The sequence below is a fragment of the Chiloscyllium plagiosum genome, chromosome 11, assembly GCF_004010195.1.
Source record: "Chiloscyllium plagiosum isolate BGI_BamShark_2017 chromosome 11, ASM401019v2, whole genome shotgun sequence".
NCBI classification, from domain to species: Eukaryota; Metazoa; Chordata; class Chondrichthyes; order Orectolobiformes; family Hemiscylliidae; genus Chiloscyllium; species Chiloscyllium plagiosum.
In genome coordinates, this window is record NC_057720.1 from 51,905,385 (window position 1) to 51,924,102 (window position 18,718).

Sequence of the window (18,718 nt, forward strand, 5' to 3'; positions counted from 1 at the left end):
GTTGAAGTAAATTATACAGATGTGATTAAGAAAAGCTGGACAACTTTATGAGGGTCACAGAAATAGATGAGTTCTTCACATAGTAATCGGTCAAACCCATTTTGTGAGTATGTAAATGTTTTGTTTGTTTTTTAAAAAGTATTTAAGCTTCAGACTCAGCAGGGACCTGGCCTCCAGCTGTTAGCTGACTGGATAGTTAGCTTGCCTGTCACTACATCTGCCATGTATAATTGCTTAGTACTGAAGTGCTCAACAGATTGTGACCAACGGTCAGTTTGTAATTGATACATCACAGAAGGGTGGAACAGAGATGACCAATGATATAAAAAGTGAATTGAGTGAATACTTGAGAGCTTTGGATTTTGATATAACTGTGGTACATATCAACTGTTAATTTTCAACTTCTGTCATCTAATTGTCTTACCTTTGACCTTTCATGGTTTAAAATTAGGTTTTAAGATGGAAATGTTCGGACCTAAAATGGTTGCCATGGATCCCTGATCACAGATTGAGGCATGACTACAGGACTATTGGAATAAACAAAGCCATCCACATTGAAATCATCATTTTGTTTTAAGAAAACAAATCAGGCAACTGAGTTGCATGAAGCAATTTACATCTTTTGTAATTCACGTTTATATGATCATTTCATATTTGGAGATGAAAGACATGTCTGCCAGTTAGCCAACTTGGAATGATGATCATGCTGGCAGAGAGTAGGTCAAAAAGAGGGGCACTAAGTTACTCCATTTCACCTGGTCATAGCAGGATAGAGATGGAGAACGGGGCTGACTGGATATCTTGACAGAAAGTCTGCATAAATTTAATGGATCAAATGTCCTCATTTGGTGCCATTGTATTAATGACTCAGATATGGGATAGAAAGTACTCCACGAAATTTGCAGATGACACTAACTTATGAAGGAAAGTTGCAATGAAAAAATAAAAAATGGACAAGTGGATATGGATAGGTTAGGTGAAGAGAGGAAAATTTGCAGCTGAAGCTTAACATGGATAAGTATGAGGTTATCCATTTTGTTCAAATGAATAGAAAAACAATTTATTGTCTAAATGGAGAGAAACTTCAGTGTTTCAGTGCAAAGAGGTCCAGGTGTTCTCATGCATGAATCACAGATAACTAGAATTGAAGGTACAGCAGTAAAAGGGAAGGCAAATGAAATTTTGACATTTATTGGTAAAGGAGGGATGTAATTGTATTGGAGGCAGCTCAGAGCAAGTTCACTAGATTGCTTCTAGAGATGAGGGATTTGTCGTATGAAGAGAGATTGACTAGTTTAGACCCATACTCTCTCGAGTTGAGAAGAATGAGAGAAAATCTGATAGAGGTAAATATGATGCTAAAGGTGATTGGCAAACTAGATTTAGAAAAGATGTTCCCCTATTTGGGGAAATCTAGAAAGCGAGCTCATAGTTTTATGATAAGGGGTAGATTTAAAACAGAAGTTGAGGAGGAATTACTTCTCTCAAAGGATTGTGAAAGTCCATGGTCAGAAATCTGCAGTCACTCAAACTCAACTTTTGCACTATAGCACATCTGCATTCTTATGTATGCAAATATGTTTCCATTTATACTCAGAACCTCACCCACATTATGACCAAGGTGAATCCAGAATAGCAGCAACATTGTAAAACTGTATGGAATTGCTCCCCAGTGAATCCAAAGACTAAAGGTTGTTCTTATTCATCATTAATTTGTTTATTACTGAGAAAAGTGTTACTGTCAAAACACTTGTAAAATCTCAAAATATAATTTGAACAAGTATGAAGAGCAAATCCATGCAACTCATTTGAACAATGTTAAAAATCACACAACACCAGATTATAGTCCAACAGGTTTAATTGGAAGCACACTAGCTTTCGGAGCGTCACTCCTCACTACCACCTGATGAAGGAGCATCACTCCAAAAGCTAGTGTGCTTCCGATTAAACCTGTTGGACTATAACCTGGTGTTGTGTGATTTTTAACTTTGTACACCCCAGTCCAACACCGGCATCTCCAAATTATTTGAACAATGATTTTGTTAATTTACAGTATGACTCAAAAAAAGCATATTTCTTTACAAATCTCTATTCAATAATTCTCCAGGCTTGATAGCTATAGCATATGTTGATTATGGATTTAAAATAGTTATCTCCAATGGTAAACATTTTTCACTGCCAGTTTCTTGCATTTTTTGTTTATTTTGCAGTACGCCCAGTGCAAACATAATATGTGGCTGAAGTGGTGGCTACAATTCAGACTCATTGACTGTACATAATACTCTAGAACTTAAAATGCTGTAAGTTCACCAGGGCAAGTGCCACAGCAACAAGGTCAAGAGAGAAAACTACTATGCATTAATCAAATTTACTTTCAGAACACACTACATCACATTACCATAATGATTAATTCAAAAACAACCAACTGATTTGGAATATATTTATTCCATGACAATTAAGGCCACATTTCAACCACAGAAATTTTCTGACTCAGGAATCCCACCCTTGTTTAAAAAGCACCATAGGACCCAACTTTATTCCAGAGATACAGAGTGGGATGAAATAAAACCTACTCAGTCAGAAGCAGATCATAGATTATTTCCTTTTGGAAGTTATGAAGACCTGCAGCCCTCCCCCTTACAACCCAACATACCCATTCACTCCCCATAAGCTCTTCTTAGTGAGATACCTGGGCCCTTGGGTTGATACCTCTGTACCAAATTGGCCATGATCAACAATGGCAGAGCCTTGAAAACATCAGAATAAACTTCTAGCAATCCAATATATCTAACTTATACACACTGAATATGAGAAGAACTTGCTTTTATTTATGAAACTAATAAAATCATTAAATCTCCCCAAGAGGTTAACCTGTTATGAAAATGAATATTTCTATTCGGTAGTTACATTGAAGAAAAGTTATTCTTTAAATAGCTTTGTTAAATTGTTCATAAAGCTGTGAAATCAGAACCACCTGCTGAAATAAACTTTAGATTTTGAAACTTCGTCATGTATTCATAATAACAACCCATAATAACAAACTAATTTGAAAGTATGGAATAGGTGCTCATTTTTTTCTAACTTACATCAGGTGATCTGTCAATTAAAACACTTCGACAGACAATTTGCAAAATTCTCTCTGACATTGTGTGCCTGGATTATTTTGCAAATTTAAAGAGGAGGGGATGAAATAGCTGAAACTGATGTTTTTACTCTTTGAAGAGTATTTTAAATTTACTCTATCCCAAAAGGTTAAGTAATAGTCAAAAGGGGCCTGTTTGAACTCAGTAATAAGTTGCAATAACCCTGCTGAGTTCAGGTTTACCACATAGGAAGATCATATACCTTCCCAGCAAAAATATTTCAGAAAGTAGGTGGGAATTTTGGTGCTGGGCCCTGCATGTAATTTGTGAAGGGCTGTGGGGTCTTCCTGACTCCATGGAAATCTGGGCCTTAATCTCAGTGAAATTAATCCTTTTTTCTTCTACTTTACCCATCATTTTCTCTTTTTTTCCCATCCTCCTTTACAACTGACAACTTGCAGTGGAGTCAAGATAAACAGACACCATAAAAATTTGCCCCAACTACTTTCCTTCATTTGCAAGTTTGAACATTGAGAGTGGGCAACTGTTCCAACAATGATACACCAGATCTGAGCTGCTTCCCCTTTAATGAAACTCCACAATGCACTGCACATGGAAATGAGGTCATTGGATAGCTATCAGGATTGAAAACAGTAGCTACGTAGAGAAAGCAGAGTTAATGTTTCAGGTCCAGTGACCCTTCTTCAGAACTGGATCCAAAATGCTACCTCTGGTTTCTCTCTGCAGATGCTGCCAGACCTGCTGAGTTTTTCCAGCAATTTCTATTTTTGTTTCTGATTTCCAGCATCCACATCTCACTTGATTGTTTTGAAAACAGTAGCACCTCTTTGTCTTGCTTTTCTACAGGTGCTGAGGCCACACCCTACTACATTAACCGAATCTGGTAAAGTCAGCTCAATTCTTCATCCAATGATTTGCAGAGGTATAGTTGGTGCATGTATGGAATGAGCTGCCAGAGGAAGTGGTGAAGGCTGGTACAAACTAACATTTAATAGGCATCTGGATGGCCAAATGAATAGGAAGGGTTCATAGGGAAATGGGACTGCATTAATTTAGGATATCTGGTTGGCATGGACAAGTTCGACCGAAGGGTCTGTTCCCGTGCTGTACAACTCTAACACTCTAATTAAAATGATTAGATTTGATAACTCCAGGTGAAGATTTAGCACCAGCATAGACCTAATGGGCCTTTTATAAGCTATTAGTTTCAATGGTTTAATGAAGTGGAAAGCTTTGGTTGATAATGTTCATCTGTGTGTTGAGATCCAGACTTTTCCCCCTATCTTTCTCTCAGGCCTAACACAAAACCAAAGAAGAGCACCATGCTGCAAGGCAGAAGTGAAATAGTTTCTGACATAAAATAGTTTAAGTTCAGCATTTTCACTGGAGTTATGAGCACTGAGATAACATTGCCCCAAATCTCTAATTTGCTCAATTTTGGGAAAAAGAAAAGTCTTAGCATTGCTAAGCAAGTTAAGAATAAAGGACGTTGAGAAATGGTTTTATCAAGTAATGAAGATAGCCAGTTGTTTTTGCCTGTTGTCAAGTATGTGCATTTTGTATAAATTGTCAATGTGTTTTAATTTGTTATGATTTGTAAACTAATAAGATAAGACAGAATAAAACAACTGCTTCCAATTCCATAATATATACCATGACATAAAGTGAATGGCCTTTAAATCAGGGTTTTTGGAACAAAACTAAACTGTCCAAGCTATATTGAATGATTTATATCATCATCTACACTGCAATTATTGTCACATATCTGATACCTTTGTTTGCAATAGCATATGAAATGACACAGCTGACTTTGTCAACATTATCAACAGTATTTTCACACCAATTCAAGTCATAAGGATATTGACTGTGTGATTGTGTAGATTAATTAATCATTTAATCATAGATTCCTAGAGCAAATAAGAAGGTAATTTAGCATATTGTGCCTGTGCTGGCATAATGTAACAACTATTTAATCAGTCTGTTCTCCTTTGTTCTTTTTCCATAGCTTTTTCAAGTATGCATCCTATTTCTTTTGAAATTTATTATTGAATTTGTTTCCATCACTCCTTCAGGCAATATACTGTAGAACGTGACAACTCATTAAACAAAGAAAAAGATCTCTTCTTCCAATTATTTTGCCAATTATCTAAATCTCTGCCTTCTAGTTATTAACTCCCCTGTTAATGAAAAGTTTCTCAATTCACTCTGTAAAAATGTTTCATGATCTTGAACTCCTCAATTCTAAGTGAACAATTTCAGCTTCTCTCTACAAGAAAAATGGACCATTGGATGAGCTGATGAGGCAAACCAGCTCCTAGAACTTCAAGATTACAGATCCAGCCGTCAGAAAGATGTGGAAAGGAAAAAGAACAGAAGGAGAAACAATGTGCTGGGAAGTCCACAAGTAATTAATAGCAAAATTGTTGGTAGAAAATAAGCAGCCCATTTTATATCACTCCTGATTCTTGATTATCAATCTTACATTTCCAAACAAAGTTCAAGTTGACCTTCCAGTGTTTTACAGCAAAAATTATTATTCACTTTTAAATTAATTTGTCTATTCTTGAAGTTGCTACTTTAAGAATAGTTACTAATTTTGTCAGCTGGCAGAAAGACATTGCAGAATTATCTTTTTTTTGGATTTACTTCTCCAGCTTTTTAATCTTCAGATGTATTCCATTTTTCGAGTGGAGGACTATTTGGGGTGTTTTAATTGGTAGATTTACTTCATCAACCTCCAGTTCAAATCGATTAAGAATTAGAGCGACAGCCACCTTCATTTCATTCATGGCAAAGTGCTGACCAATGCAGTTCCTAAAAATAATAAGTACACTGGAGTTTACACGTGGGAGTTTTTCAATCTTTCTTCAAAAGTCTACATAATCAATAAGTTAATATTCTTTACATAAATAATTGTAGGGATAATGCATTCTGCTGAACTGAATTAAATTCTGGTCCTGGTCAATTTGGTTATTTGTTTACCATTGTATTAGCCATCTCAGTTTTTGACAGGATAGGTTAGCACCCATTTCTAAACAATGTACCATCATTCTGATAATTCACAGTATCCCAATAATCAGACATTGTCCCATTCCTTTCAAATCACTGTCATTACATACCCCAGGACACTAGAAATTTTTGTGGTGGAAAATCTGTACCTCGACATTCCAGCATAAGTTTTGGAGTATACCTAATCATTAACCCCTCTGATGTTGGTGGGTCAGGGAGAAATCTTATGATTTCAATATCCTAGGCAAGTTTTTGAACAATTAGATGGAAAATCTTCAGCTCCATCCTGCTGAGTGGCAACAAAATGGAAGTGAATGCCAAGTATTGAGGAATTGTTGCCAAAGCTTTCAGAGAAAAATATCAGAAGTGTTTCATTAGCTTCGTTGGTAAGGGGGTCAGAGGCTTTTCGGAAGTCATCAGCAATCACCAGGGGCTCCGGCCTCAATCCTGGCCTGGATCATTATTTGGTAATCTGATATATTTGGTCTCATTTGGACAACTGGCTTTTGGGACTTTGAGAGAATTTTTTAAAAAATCATTCACGTGATGTGGGTTTTGCTGGAAAGGTCTTCATTCATGCAGTTAAAAGTTAAACTTCCTGTAGTTTTAGAGTCATATGTAGGCCAGACTAGGTAAGGATGGTAGTTTCCTTCCTGTAAAGATCATTAGTGAACCAGATGGGTTTTTAATAACAATCAACTGTGAGATTAACATCCATATGAGTATCTATGGGCTAGCTTTTTACTCATGCTTCTTCTTTTTACTGAATTCAAACCTCACCATTTACCTTAATTGGATTAGAACCCGTGCATTAAGATCATTAACCTTGGGTTCTGTATTACTTATCCAATGTCAGTACCACGATTAAGGTCCCACCCAAATCTATGGTTCTTTTGTCTAACTCTCACCAATCCCTTTATTTCCTGAACCCTGCATGGCATCATTCTCTCAACTTATAGGCTTTTAGATAGCCATCTACAGAAACATACATAGAAACATAGGAAACAGGGCTAGCAATGGGCTAGTCAGTCCTTCAAGCCTGTTCAATAATTCATTTTGATCATGATTGATCATCCAACTCAATAGACTGTTACTGCTTTTGCCCAATCTTTGATCCTTTTAGCTCAATTACCCAGATCAATCTCTTCATTTGATTTTATATGACATATTCTCCATTCTGAAACACCATAAGTTATTCATTGAGCCATTCCCACCTTTGGAACTCTCTCCCTAAGCTTCTCCAACTGGATCTGTTTAATCTTGCTTTGCTAACCTCATAACATTTGATCCTGCTTTTGGTCTCTTTCCATTAATGTCTTCTCATCCCACCCCGAAAAACACAATTTTTTTTTAACATGAGAAATCTTCACCCCACATCTCCCCAAACTTTATAATTTTGATCCTAATATTGTAGATTCCAGTATTATATATTACTTAACAGTAATAGAAGGATATGAAACTGTTCTGCTGAACTGGAATACATTAATACACCTGCTGTAAACTAGGTTTATATAAAAATAATTTGTGTCACGAACAACATCAAACTGACAATCAACACTCTTGTTATCATACCTTGGTCCGACAGAGAAAGGCATGTAGGAATGGTGGTGCCTATTTTCTGAATTTTCTGGAGTAAACCTCAATGGGTTAAATTTCTGATAAGAAAAGGCAATGGTAAACATCAGTTAGAAATGTGTAGTAGATGCTTGTACAAATATCAACAAAAAGCTAGGTTATGGTAAAACAGCTTCATAAAAATCCACGATGTTTATCATGTGATAGTCTTGCATGTTTACATCATCATTTAGAGAGCTATAGTATACTGAATTTCAAAGGGTACTTGACAGAAACTATAGATGAAGGGGCCCAAACAGTTATGGGATAACATATATCAGGTTGGAATATTCTCAGCCAGTGTGAGACTTGACCTTGGAACACAGATGCGGGCCTTTTGAGTATCTTTTAATTAGTTACTGTCAAGCTTGCCATGTAATTAAGAATGAGAGGGTGGTGGGGTGCTACTCTTTCAAACTGCCACTTCAATCATAGGGTCAGCAGTTGTGAAGCCTTGGCACCATTACCAAGGAAGTGCACTAACTGCAGTGGCTCTAAGGCAGGCAAAGTGCCTAGCTCCATTTTGAGCGACGACCTTCGTAGCTGAAAACTGTTTTTCTGTGCTGGGGCTTAGTAGGTAAGCCCTGACAACTGAAGGTGCTGGGGGCAGACGTGGGGAGTGGCAGGGGTGCAGCATTAACCTCTGGTGGTGGAGTCAGGACTGTGGGCTGGCCTTTGCACCACTGCTCCTTTGTTATGCCAAGGCCTCTCAAAAATGATGGTGCCCCAGTTGCTGGGAAGTGACTGGGAGACTGTGTCCATGCATTCAGGTGCTTCATCACATTGCAGGAGTCAATCCAACCCTGGTAGCCCAGAAAAACTAGCCTTTAATTTGACCTCTAATTATTCAATAGGCCTTCTGCCCCTGGTCAGCAGAGTGGGAAGCCACTGCCATTTTCACCTAAAAAGGGCCTGACAGTATGACTGCTCCAGGGAGCCCTCCCAATGCGCTTCCCTGGCATTTTGCCACTGTCACCATAACAACCTGCTCTTCCAAGCTCACTTCTGATGTGCATTTCTCACTCTCAAGTGTAGTCAATTTTACAAAATTCTACTTGTAAAACACATTTTGGGAGAACTGAACTTTTTCTTTCATCTCAGTAACTGAAATTTTGCATTCTACTGTGACACACAGTAAAATACTTCTCCATTTCAAGCCTGTCCAAAGCAGAATGAATAACAGTGCTCTTATTTAAATCCTGTGATTAGGTTGTTGTAGAAATAATTGTTTATCACTGTCATTCAGATCCAACTGTAAACAAAAAATAACTTTAAATAATTGTAATTAATGATAACTTTATGTTATAGATAATAGCAAGTAAGCTTCAAGGTACCACCGTACTAAGAGATTGAGATCCCATTGATAAACTACAGAAGCTTTGTCCTGGTTGTTTGTTTTCTTTGATGTGTTTCTACTTTGAAACTTGCTACAATATGTTGTATGCTATCCCATTTATGTTTTATTTTGGTCTCAATAATTCAAAAAATCTCACAGCAATTCCTTAGCATGATTGACTTATTTTGATCTCTATTCCATTTTCAGCTGGTGATGTTCTTATGTGTTAAAGGCTGTGCCTGTGGGATTATTAGCAGCAATGAGGAATGTTGCATTTTACAGACAGCAACAGCTCATTCTCAAATGGGAATGCTCTCATCCTTGGTTTACTCATCTTCAGCTGCTTCACCAACGACTTTCTTTTTATTGTAAGGTTATAAGGGGGGATTTTCACTGATAATAATGTTCAGTATCACACATGAATCCTCAGATACTGAAACAGCCCATGTCCAAATGTAGAAAGATCTGAACAATATTCAAGTTTGAGCTGACAAGTGGTAAGTTACATTCATGCCACATAAGTACCAGGTAATGACCATCTCTAACAAGGTAAAATCTAACAATTGTCCCTTAAGATTCAATGGCATTACCATTACTGAATCCTTCATAATTAACATCCTGCAGTTACCACTGACCAGAAATTGAACTAAACTGGCAATAAATATTTTGGCTACAAATGCAGGTCAGAGGCTAGGAAGCCTACACAAATAACTCACCTCCCCACTTTCTACAAAGTACAAGTCAGGAATGTGATGGAATACTCCCTACTTGCCTGGATGAGTGCAGCTGCAACAACACTCAAGAAGCTTGACACTATCTCGAGCAATGCCGAGTCACTACATGCACACCTCCTTATCAAAAGAGTCCATCTCTCACTCTATGGAGAAGTATGCACTTGGTTGGCATCACGTCCACAAAAATTCATTCCCTCCATCACCAACGCTCAGTAGCAGCAGTAAGTATCATCCACAAGCTGCACTGCAGAAATTCACCAAGGTTCCATAGACAGCACCAAACAAACCCAGTATCACTACCATCTGGAAGGACAAGAACAGCAGATACATTGGAATGCCACTACCTGCAGGTTTCCTTCTAAGCTATTTACCACCCTGACTCAGAAATATATTTATGCTTCGTCAGGTCAAATTTCTGGAACTTGCTCCCTAACAGCATTGTGGGTCTACCTACAGCAAATCAATTACAGGGGTTCAAAGCTCACCACTTTTTTCTCACGGTTAACGAGGGATGGTCAATAAATGCTGCCTTGGCCAGCTATGTCCATACTTGATGAATGGATAAAAACAAAAAAAGTTGGCTGTATACACTTCTCCAAAGAGTGAGAAATGGAGCATTTTGGTAAGGAGGGGCCATGTATTGACTCATCTTGATACTTTGACATAGGATCCTATTTTGATGAGTGCTCCATCAGTCATGAGACAAAGTAATAACACTTCATCTAAGTGCTGTATGTGCAATGAACTCTTCTCCTCCAAGCATCACCTAGCATTACACATTTGGGTTTATTGCATTGTCCTTCTAGTCCATGTGTTTTGCACCCTGGGAGCTCTAGCATTAGCTGTATGTGATGTGACCCCAGATACCTCTTTTAAGGTTGCCTTTGATTACTTCTGCTTCACCGAGGCTTCTATCTGCAATTTGCAAGGATCAATGACATAGTCAACATTGCCTTTAGATAAGGTGAATAGCAAAGGTGTTTTCCAAAGGGTAGGAGAGTTCAGAACTAGAGGGCATAATTTTAAGGTGAGAGGAGAAAGATTTAAAAAGAATCTGAAGGGCAACTGTTTCACAAAGAGGGTGGTTTGTATGTGGAATGAACTGAAGAGAAAGTGAGGTCTGCAGATGCTGGAGATCAGAGCCGAAACGTCGATTCTCCTGTTCCCTGGATGCTGCTTGACCTGCTGCGCTTTTCCAGCAACACATTTTCAGCTGTGGAATGAACTGTCAAAGGAAGTGATAGATGCAGGTACAGTTACAACATGTAAAAGACATTTGGACAGCTACATGAATTGGAAGGATTTAAGAGGGATATGGGCTAAGTGGGGGAAAATGGGACCAGTTTAGTTTGGAAAATCTGGTTGAAACGGACAAGTTGGACTGAAGGGTCTGTTTCCATGTTGTATGAATCAATGATCCTATAACATTTGAACCCTGCATACTTGTCACATGCATGGAGATATCACTGCAGAGGATGTGAATTTGCTCAATGCAGGTTCATGATTGATGCAGCTGCCATTGAAGGTTCTCCCATCATGCAGTCCATTAAATAGTCACTGACTTCACCCACTTTGGGCATGGTCCAACCCATTTTTCCATTCTCAGGTAATTTTTAGTAATTGGCAGATCATGGAAGGAAATTTGGGTTGTGAAGAATATCCTGAGTCTGAGGTTCAATCTGATCATCAGGTCCACACCTGTCTACCCCACCCCTACCCCAAGCCTCCATGTTTCTTTGTACCCCGCACACCCTGAATAACTGACCTTCACCAAATCACCAGATGTATCCACCCACACCTTGAACTGAGATTCCAACAATCCACCTTACTCCTAAACTCCATCTGTCCAGTTTGGTAATGTCCATCATTGTACATCACAGATCATCATCGAGGCCAGTGGTGGTGAACACTTGCCACCCATTCTCCCACAGCATCCCAAGTCATCCCATGTACTACCAACTTCCCCTCTACATAGGTATCAAGTTTCCCTCTGCACTCCAGGCTGCAGCCTACAATTCTCAGTATTGATTGCCTCCACATCTTTACAGTAGCCCAATGCCCTGACTGTAATGAGGCAGATCCCCTATCTGTGACTGTCCAAATGACAGCCCTTGCCCAAGCCCTACTTTGTGATTGGTTGCTGCTCTTGAATCACTTGACTGACAGCAAGCCCTATGACTCAACTGAGGACTTTTGACTTGGAGGCATGACTATTTGATTGATAAACATGCAGTATGTTTACCATGTAGACTGCTGGCACATGCTGTACATGAGAGATGGACATAACATGGTGTCATATAGCAACATGTATAGCCTTTGACTAATAATTGTTGACAAGCTGACTACCATTGTGCTTTGCTGTTTAGGGTACTACCTTAAAGCCTTAAAGTTTGAAACCAGCCAGACAAAAAGTCAGCAAGGCAAGATAAGGATGCAGTGAACATCCAAGTGGGAGCTGAGTGAGCGATTGCCAAGAAAGTGAGCAATTAGATGCAGCCTTGCCTGAACAATGAGCTGATTGACCATTTCTGTATGCAAAACACCCTTGCACCAACATTGCAATGATAGTTACCACGGTGATTCATAGTGCAGCATTGAAGGACAGTAGCATTCTGTAAGTGGATTTGAGGTATACCATGGTAAGTTGTAGCACACGTCAGATGCCAGTCTCCATGGATGCAGGATGCATATGGCCAGTATCCATGAAGCATGTCATAGAGCCATAGAGATGTACAGCATGGAAACAGACCCTTCGGTCCAACCCGTCCATGCCGACCAGATATCCCAACCCAATCTAGTCCCACCTGCCAGCACCTGGCCCATATCCCTCCAAACCTTTCCTATTCATATACCCATCCAAATGCCTTTTAACTGTTGTAATTGCACCAGCCTCCACCACATCCTCTGGCAGCTCATTCCATACACGTACCACCCTCTGCGTGAAAAAGTTGCCCCTTATGTTCCTTTTATATCTTTCCCCTCTCACCCTAAATCTATGCCCTCTAGTTCTGCACTCCACCACCCCAGGAAAAAAACTTTATCTATTTATCCTATCCATGTCCCTCATGTCCTGAGACATTGATGTTGTATGTCCAAGATGAAGGTTTGGAGGAGCATGCAGCAAGCTGGAGTCAAAAAGCACCCACCGTAGCTTTTGTGCTGGGAATTCTCTGTGTCAAGTTTCTGTCCAGTGGGTGGCAAAATAGGAGAGTGTAGATTAATAAAACAAGATCAAATACTAATGCAGATGATAATTTGTGACGATTCCTGCTCATAGGGGTCTCGCTGCTAACCAGCAAAAATCTCAATCAAGGTCGGGAAATCTGTGGAAAATGGTATATTTTGTTTCTGGCGATGAGAAAGGCCTACTTTAAATTGACACACAATTCTCCCAAATTTCTAGTCATAGGATCTGGTAAGATTCCACATAAGATCTTGTGTGTCAGTGGGTAGTGTTCTTTGCCTCTGAACTAGAAGTTCCTGAGTTTAAATCCTACTTCAGGACTTCAAAACCACAGAAAGTGCATTGATAACAAAGCTAAACACTTTATCAATCTTCAAATCCTTCCATCATGCCTACCTCAGATAATAATGATAGAGATTCCTAGTCAGCCATACTTGATGTAGAATGGCATTATCATGTTCTGGGTTCAGACTAGTGACCTGTTTTAGTTAAAACAAGCTACATACAGAAAACAGATGTAAACATGTACTTGGTCCACCTCAAGAGTATCTAGATGTTGGAAGTTGTTTAAATTTGATTTGATTTATTATTGTCCCATGTACTGAGATACAGTGAAAAGTGTTGTTTTGCATGCTTTACAGGCAGATCATACAAAAGTGCACTGAATAGCAGAACAGAGTGCAGAATACAGGGGGAGAGATCAACATTAACATTTGAGAGATCCATTCAAAAGAATGATAACAGCAGGGAAGTGGTGGATAATAAGATTTCCATCATAAAATATTACACAATTTGGTTTATATTCAAACGTCATTGAGATACTCAGAAATATTACAGATATTACTCAAAAATTACAAATTAATAAATATCTAAAGTATTGTATCTTTGTTAAGTGTAAAGCAGATAAATATGATACTATTCAAATTAATGGAAAAATTGAATCAAAGAGTCTTGTTTTAGAGGTTGGTAGAATGTCTAGTGACAGTGCACTAACAGGATTGTGTTCATGTAATGACTCTGTCAACTAATGTCTCAGTATTAGAAAATAAATTACCTCAGGATCATCCCAGAAATTTGGATTCCTGTGGAGGGAGTAGATACTTAATGCAACCAGACAACCTGTGAAAATATAATTCACACATTCAGTAGCAATTTCAGACATATGACTCATTCGTCTTATTTTCCAAACTTTATATTGCACACTATTTCCCAGGCTATGGGACAACCAGGTAGTCTGCTCTAAGGTTCCTGCTGGTGAGGCAATGAGTCTTTGAAGATATAGTGGAAGCCTTTTGACATTTCCTCTTTGGGGAAAAGTGTCTGATTTCTTTCTGGCATTTTCCTGACATCTGAGATGTTGGAATTTGCTTACGTCATGTCAGTGACATACTCAGTAAATCATGAAAATCTGTGGAAACGTTTGGAATAATTATTGTACATAATTTCATCAATGAGCTTCAAAAAATCTGATTATTAGAGTTAGGTTAATGCTTTGAAATTCATTTCTATCAATTCTATTTCTAGCATTCAATTATTGCACATTCTTGCAGCTTCACATTTCTGTTGTCTGTTGCTCTTGAGACCATTGACTCCTTCATCAGGATTGAACAAATTATTTAACTGTAATTTTGGCAATGCTAAAGAGTTGGCTCCTTTATTGGTCCTACCACTACTTCTGCCACACTTTCTAGACTCTATAACATTCAGATCTCTCATCATCATGTAGTAGCACTCAGAAAATGGAAAACGAAAGGAGGAAAAATTGAAGCAGCTTTTCCTCAGCAGACACACTGATAATGCTGAAGATGTTCCAGCTAGTAGGTAGATACAGCAAGTCATTATGTTGTAAAGTCATTCCATCAGCAAACACCAGGAGGTTCAAGGCCACCAACACTAAGTACCCATACAATAGCCAGTCATCATTTGCTTCACCAATTCAGGTAGCACTTGGACATATGCATAAGATTAGGATAAATAGAAATGTGGCAGATAGCATCATTAGGAGAAACAAAATGATTTGAGTAAAATAATGCCTAAGTGTTAGCAGTGACACATTGAGTGACAACAGTTCACACAGCAATTGGAAAATTGAAGGTCCATGGAATTAGAGTCCAAGGAACTGATGAGAAAATTCACCAAAGTAAAATATCCTTGAAAAAGAGATTCCTCACTGCACAATTGTGATGTTTACAACTGTCATTGCATCCATTCTTCAAACCTTACTGAGATTACAAGTCTACAGCCATTTAGAGGAATGTCCTAAGTAATCTTGCACTGTAAATTTGCAAATGCTCAGAATCAAGGAGGCTAAAACTCATCACTCAGAATCTCACTAAAACTGTCGGATACATTCCAAATTGTTGACAGAAAAGAATCAATGATTTTCTTTGCTTGATTTTCACTAAGCAGACAAATGATGCGATGGCTATAACAGTGGCAGTAATCATCATTCCTTCACTAGTGTCCATATCACCATACACCTATTCCATGACCCGTTAGCAGTTGTTTGTAGATGGATAATATTTAAGAAGAATGAGTACATGATTTATAATGAAGTACTTGACAATAATTTATGCAAATAATAAAAGATTCTGAAATATAAGACCTGCAGGTACTTGCTTTCCATCAGGGAATATGAGTGGCTTGCTCAGTTTCCTGGACACTCCTGGTAGAGGGGGATAAAGCCGTAGTGATTCCTTTAGGCACATTGTGGTGTAAGGCATATTACTTAAGAATTCCCTGAAAATAAATATTGAATACTTAATAGCAGATAAACAAAATTGGTTGACATATATTATTTGAATTAGATTAATTTTGCTAGCAGCAGAAACAAGGCTGCAAAGTGCTAATAGTAAGCAGTACCAATTCTAAAGTTTGCAAATAAAAAATACTCTTTAATAAGACAACATTGAAAGACCCAAATCCATAAACTGCGATACCCATAAAGCTGTGTTGCAAGCAAACAATGAGAAAACAGCTAAATTCACTGTGAAACTTACCTAAATAATAGCATTTGTTTGCACTGACCATTAACAAGCATTTTTCATCTCAGTGTGACATGGTATGGATCAGATATTCTGTTCTGACTTTTCTGACCCCACATTTATTCATATTGAGATTTTCATTTACTAGAAGAGTCTCACAAAATTGAGGTTATGTTCTCTGATTCTACTTTCCTTGCTTAATTTAAAGTATTGCTCATCATAATCATCACTGCGCCCCCTGTTGTCTACCTTTCTCAATGGATCACTTTGTGTCACTCATCTCGGTTACTCTGTGAAGCAGTCCTGCTATTTTTCTCTTCTTCTTTGTCGTTGATTATATTTTCCCCATGTTGTGCTGCCCAGAACTCAATGCAGCACCTTATGTATGGGCTGAGGAATTTTACATCATTAATCAAAGCACAATGGTGTAAAAGAATTCCATTTGAGAGTTTGCTTTTACATCCTATAAACACTGACGAGCAAAATATGCCCCATAATTCACCATTCAAATTTCTCCTGGCCCCCGAGGAGCTCCTGGATCTCTTCTCTACACTTCTGCTGGTGTTCTGGGTGTTGAGCCAAACAGTACAACAGCCAGGAGATTCCACTCGCTGTAGTGTCATGGCCTTCAAACATGAATGTATCAACCTCTGCTCGTAGGTCTTCATCGGATAGTCCAATTCCATTTTCATCCTAAAGCAAAATTATCGTTACAATGAGTCAGAATCGATTGTCTGGCATTGACTGATTTTCACTGGAGAATTATATTTTTGATTAATTATTCTTAATCCATGCCAAGCCATGAGAAAGTGAAATGTTTTAACATAGTTGCCTCAGAAATTGACAGTAGGCCTTACGTCTTGCTGCGACCTGTACACAGGACTTCCACACATTGAGTCTCTCCAGTGCTAAGCCTACAGTCACTTTCAAATGTCAGCTCACTTGATGAATCATTTGTAGTTACAACTGCTTAACTTGAAAGTACAGGATTGGAGAGTGATGGTTGGAAACTAGGAATGCTGAGTAAATTGGGAAACAGCAAGTAAATCAGGTAGTTTGGCTTATTGAGCAGATTGTTAGGTTATTGAACTGATTAGCTTAATGTGTGATCTGAAGTACTTTAAATATGCACTTTCAAGTGGAAGACGAGGGAGTTGCCCAATGAAGCAAGTCAGGTATTGAGAAGGGGCAGTGTTAATGAGATCAACCGTCACTCTCTGTGGGATAAAATACAAAAAATAAATAAAAAAAACACTTGAGAAAGAAACATCAAGCTGCTTGTGGAGGGAGGTGACAGTGGTATGTGAAATATGGCTTCTCTCAAACCCTTGGACTGCAGATATGTATTGGGAAAAAAACATCATCTGATAAAAGGTGAAGTAACATTTTCCTTTACTTCCTTGCACTTACAGGCAGGAACATATCATTTGTTTTATGAACATTCTGTTCTATTGCTTATTATCTGGTAGATTTGCTGCCACCATCTTCTTTCCTGGTAGGGATCAATAGGATCTGTTGGTCTAGCATATTAGAGGAAAACGACACAGTATCTAATGAGAAGAGACTCTTGTCTTAAACACAAAGTAATTTATTGCATGATAGCAACTAGTTAGAAGTTAAACTAATGTGATTAACATTAGTTACAGTGGCACGGTGGCTCGGTGGTTAGCACTGCTGCCTCACAGCGTGACGGACCCGGGTTCGATTCCAGCCTTGGACGACTGTCTGTGTGGAGTTTGCACATTCTCCCCGTGTCTGCGTGGGTTTCCTCTGGGTGCTCTGGTTTCCTCCCACAATCCAAAGGTGTGCAGGTCAGGTGAATTGGCCATGTAAATTGCCCATTGTGTTAGGTGCATTAGTCAGAGGGAAATGGGTCTGGGTGGGTTGCTATTTGGAGGGTCGGTGTGGACTGGTTGGGCTGAAAGGCCCGTTTCCACACTGTAGGGAATCTAATCTAATCTAATCAACATTGTTACAGCGACTATAAGGAAGACCTAGATGGTAGGTACTCTTGTGATGCAGCAGTAGCATAGCTACCTCTGAGACAGAAGGCCTGGGTTAAGCTCCCAGCTGCTCCAAAGGTTTGTAATCACATTTCTGAACAAATTGATTAGAAAATATCAAGACCTTGATGGTAGGTCTTACTCCTTTGAGATCCTAATCTGTTCATCCACTAAATCTGTATGACAACATCATATTGAATGGGGCTTAAGGCAATCCACAACATTAATTCTTTTAGATCCTTCCCACCCTTATAGAACAGTACACACCTTCTACAATGCTGCAGCACAGATATTTTTGGAAATGTCACATTGATCAGTTTGGCCTATTCCACCTCAGCATAAAAATCAATGTACATAAGCAAGATTATTTACAGGTACTGACCCTTGAACACAGAAGAATATCTAAGAAATCACGATGCTTCTTTTCTTTGATTCGTTCAAGTTCCTTTTCATCTTTCAGCGCCTCCTTCCTCTGATGTATTACTTTATCTAATAAAAGAATAGTTTAATATAGAGAAATGTCCCAATTGAAGGATACATGGAATCATAGAGACATAGAGATATACAGCACGGAAACAGACCACTTTTGGAAAATTGCGTGCAATTCTAGTCTCTTTACTATCGGAAAGATGTTGTGAAACTTGAAAGGGTTCAAATAAGATTTACAAGGATGTTAGCCAGGATTGGAGGATTTGAGCTACAGGGAGAGGCTGAACAGGCTGGGGCTGTTTTCTCTGGAGCGTCGGAGGC

At 38.7% G+C, this 18,718-nt stretch overlaps 1 protein-coding gene across 4 annotated transcripts in view; it reads right to left on the reverse strand.

Annotated features, from left to right (window-relative positions):
* Positions 1–5,531: 5,531 nt before the first annotated feature.
* The window catches only part of LOC122554392 (cytochrome P450 4B1-like), a 63,054-nt gene continuing 49,867 nt past the window's right edge, over positions 5,532–18,718 (reverse strand). For all 4 annotated transcript variants that reach the window (XM_043699323.1, XM_043699325.1, XM_043699326.1 and 1 more), the window contains 6 exons: positions 18,351–18,457; positions 16,468–16,658; positions 15,587–15,720; positions 14,036–14,100; positions 7,686–7,768; positions 5,532–5,918 (listed from right to left, as the gene is read on the reverse strand). In XM_043699323.1, coding sequence (XP_043555258.1) covers positions 5,747–5,918; positions 7,686–7,768; positions 14,036–14,100; positions 15,587–15,720; positions 16,468–16,658; positions 18,351–18,457 — 752 coding nt within the window. In that variant the 3' untranslated portion in view covers positions 5,532–5,746. The remainder of the gene's footprint in view (positions 5,919–7,685; positions 7,769–14,035; positions 14,101–15,586; positions 15,721–16,467; positions 16,659–18,350; positions 18,458–18,718) is intronic.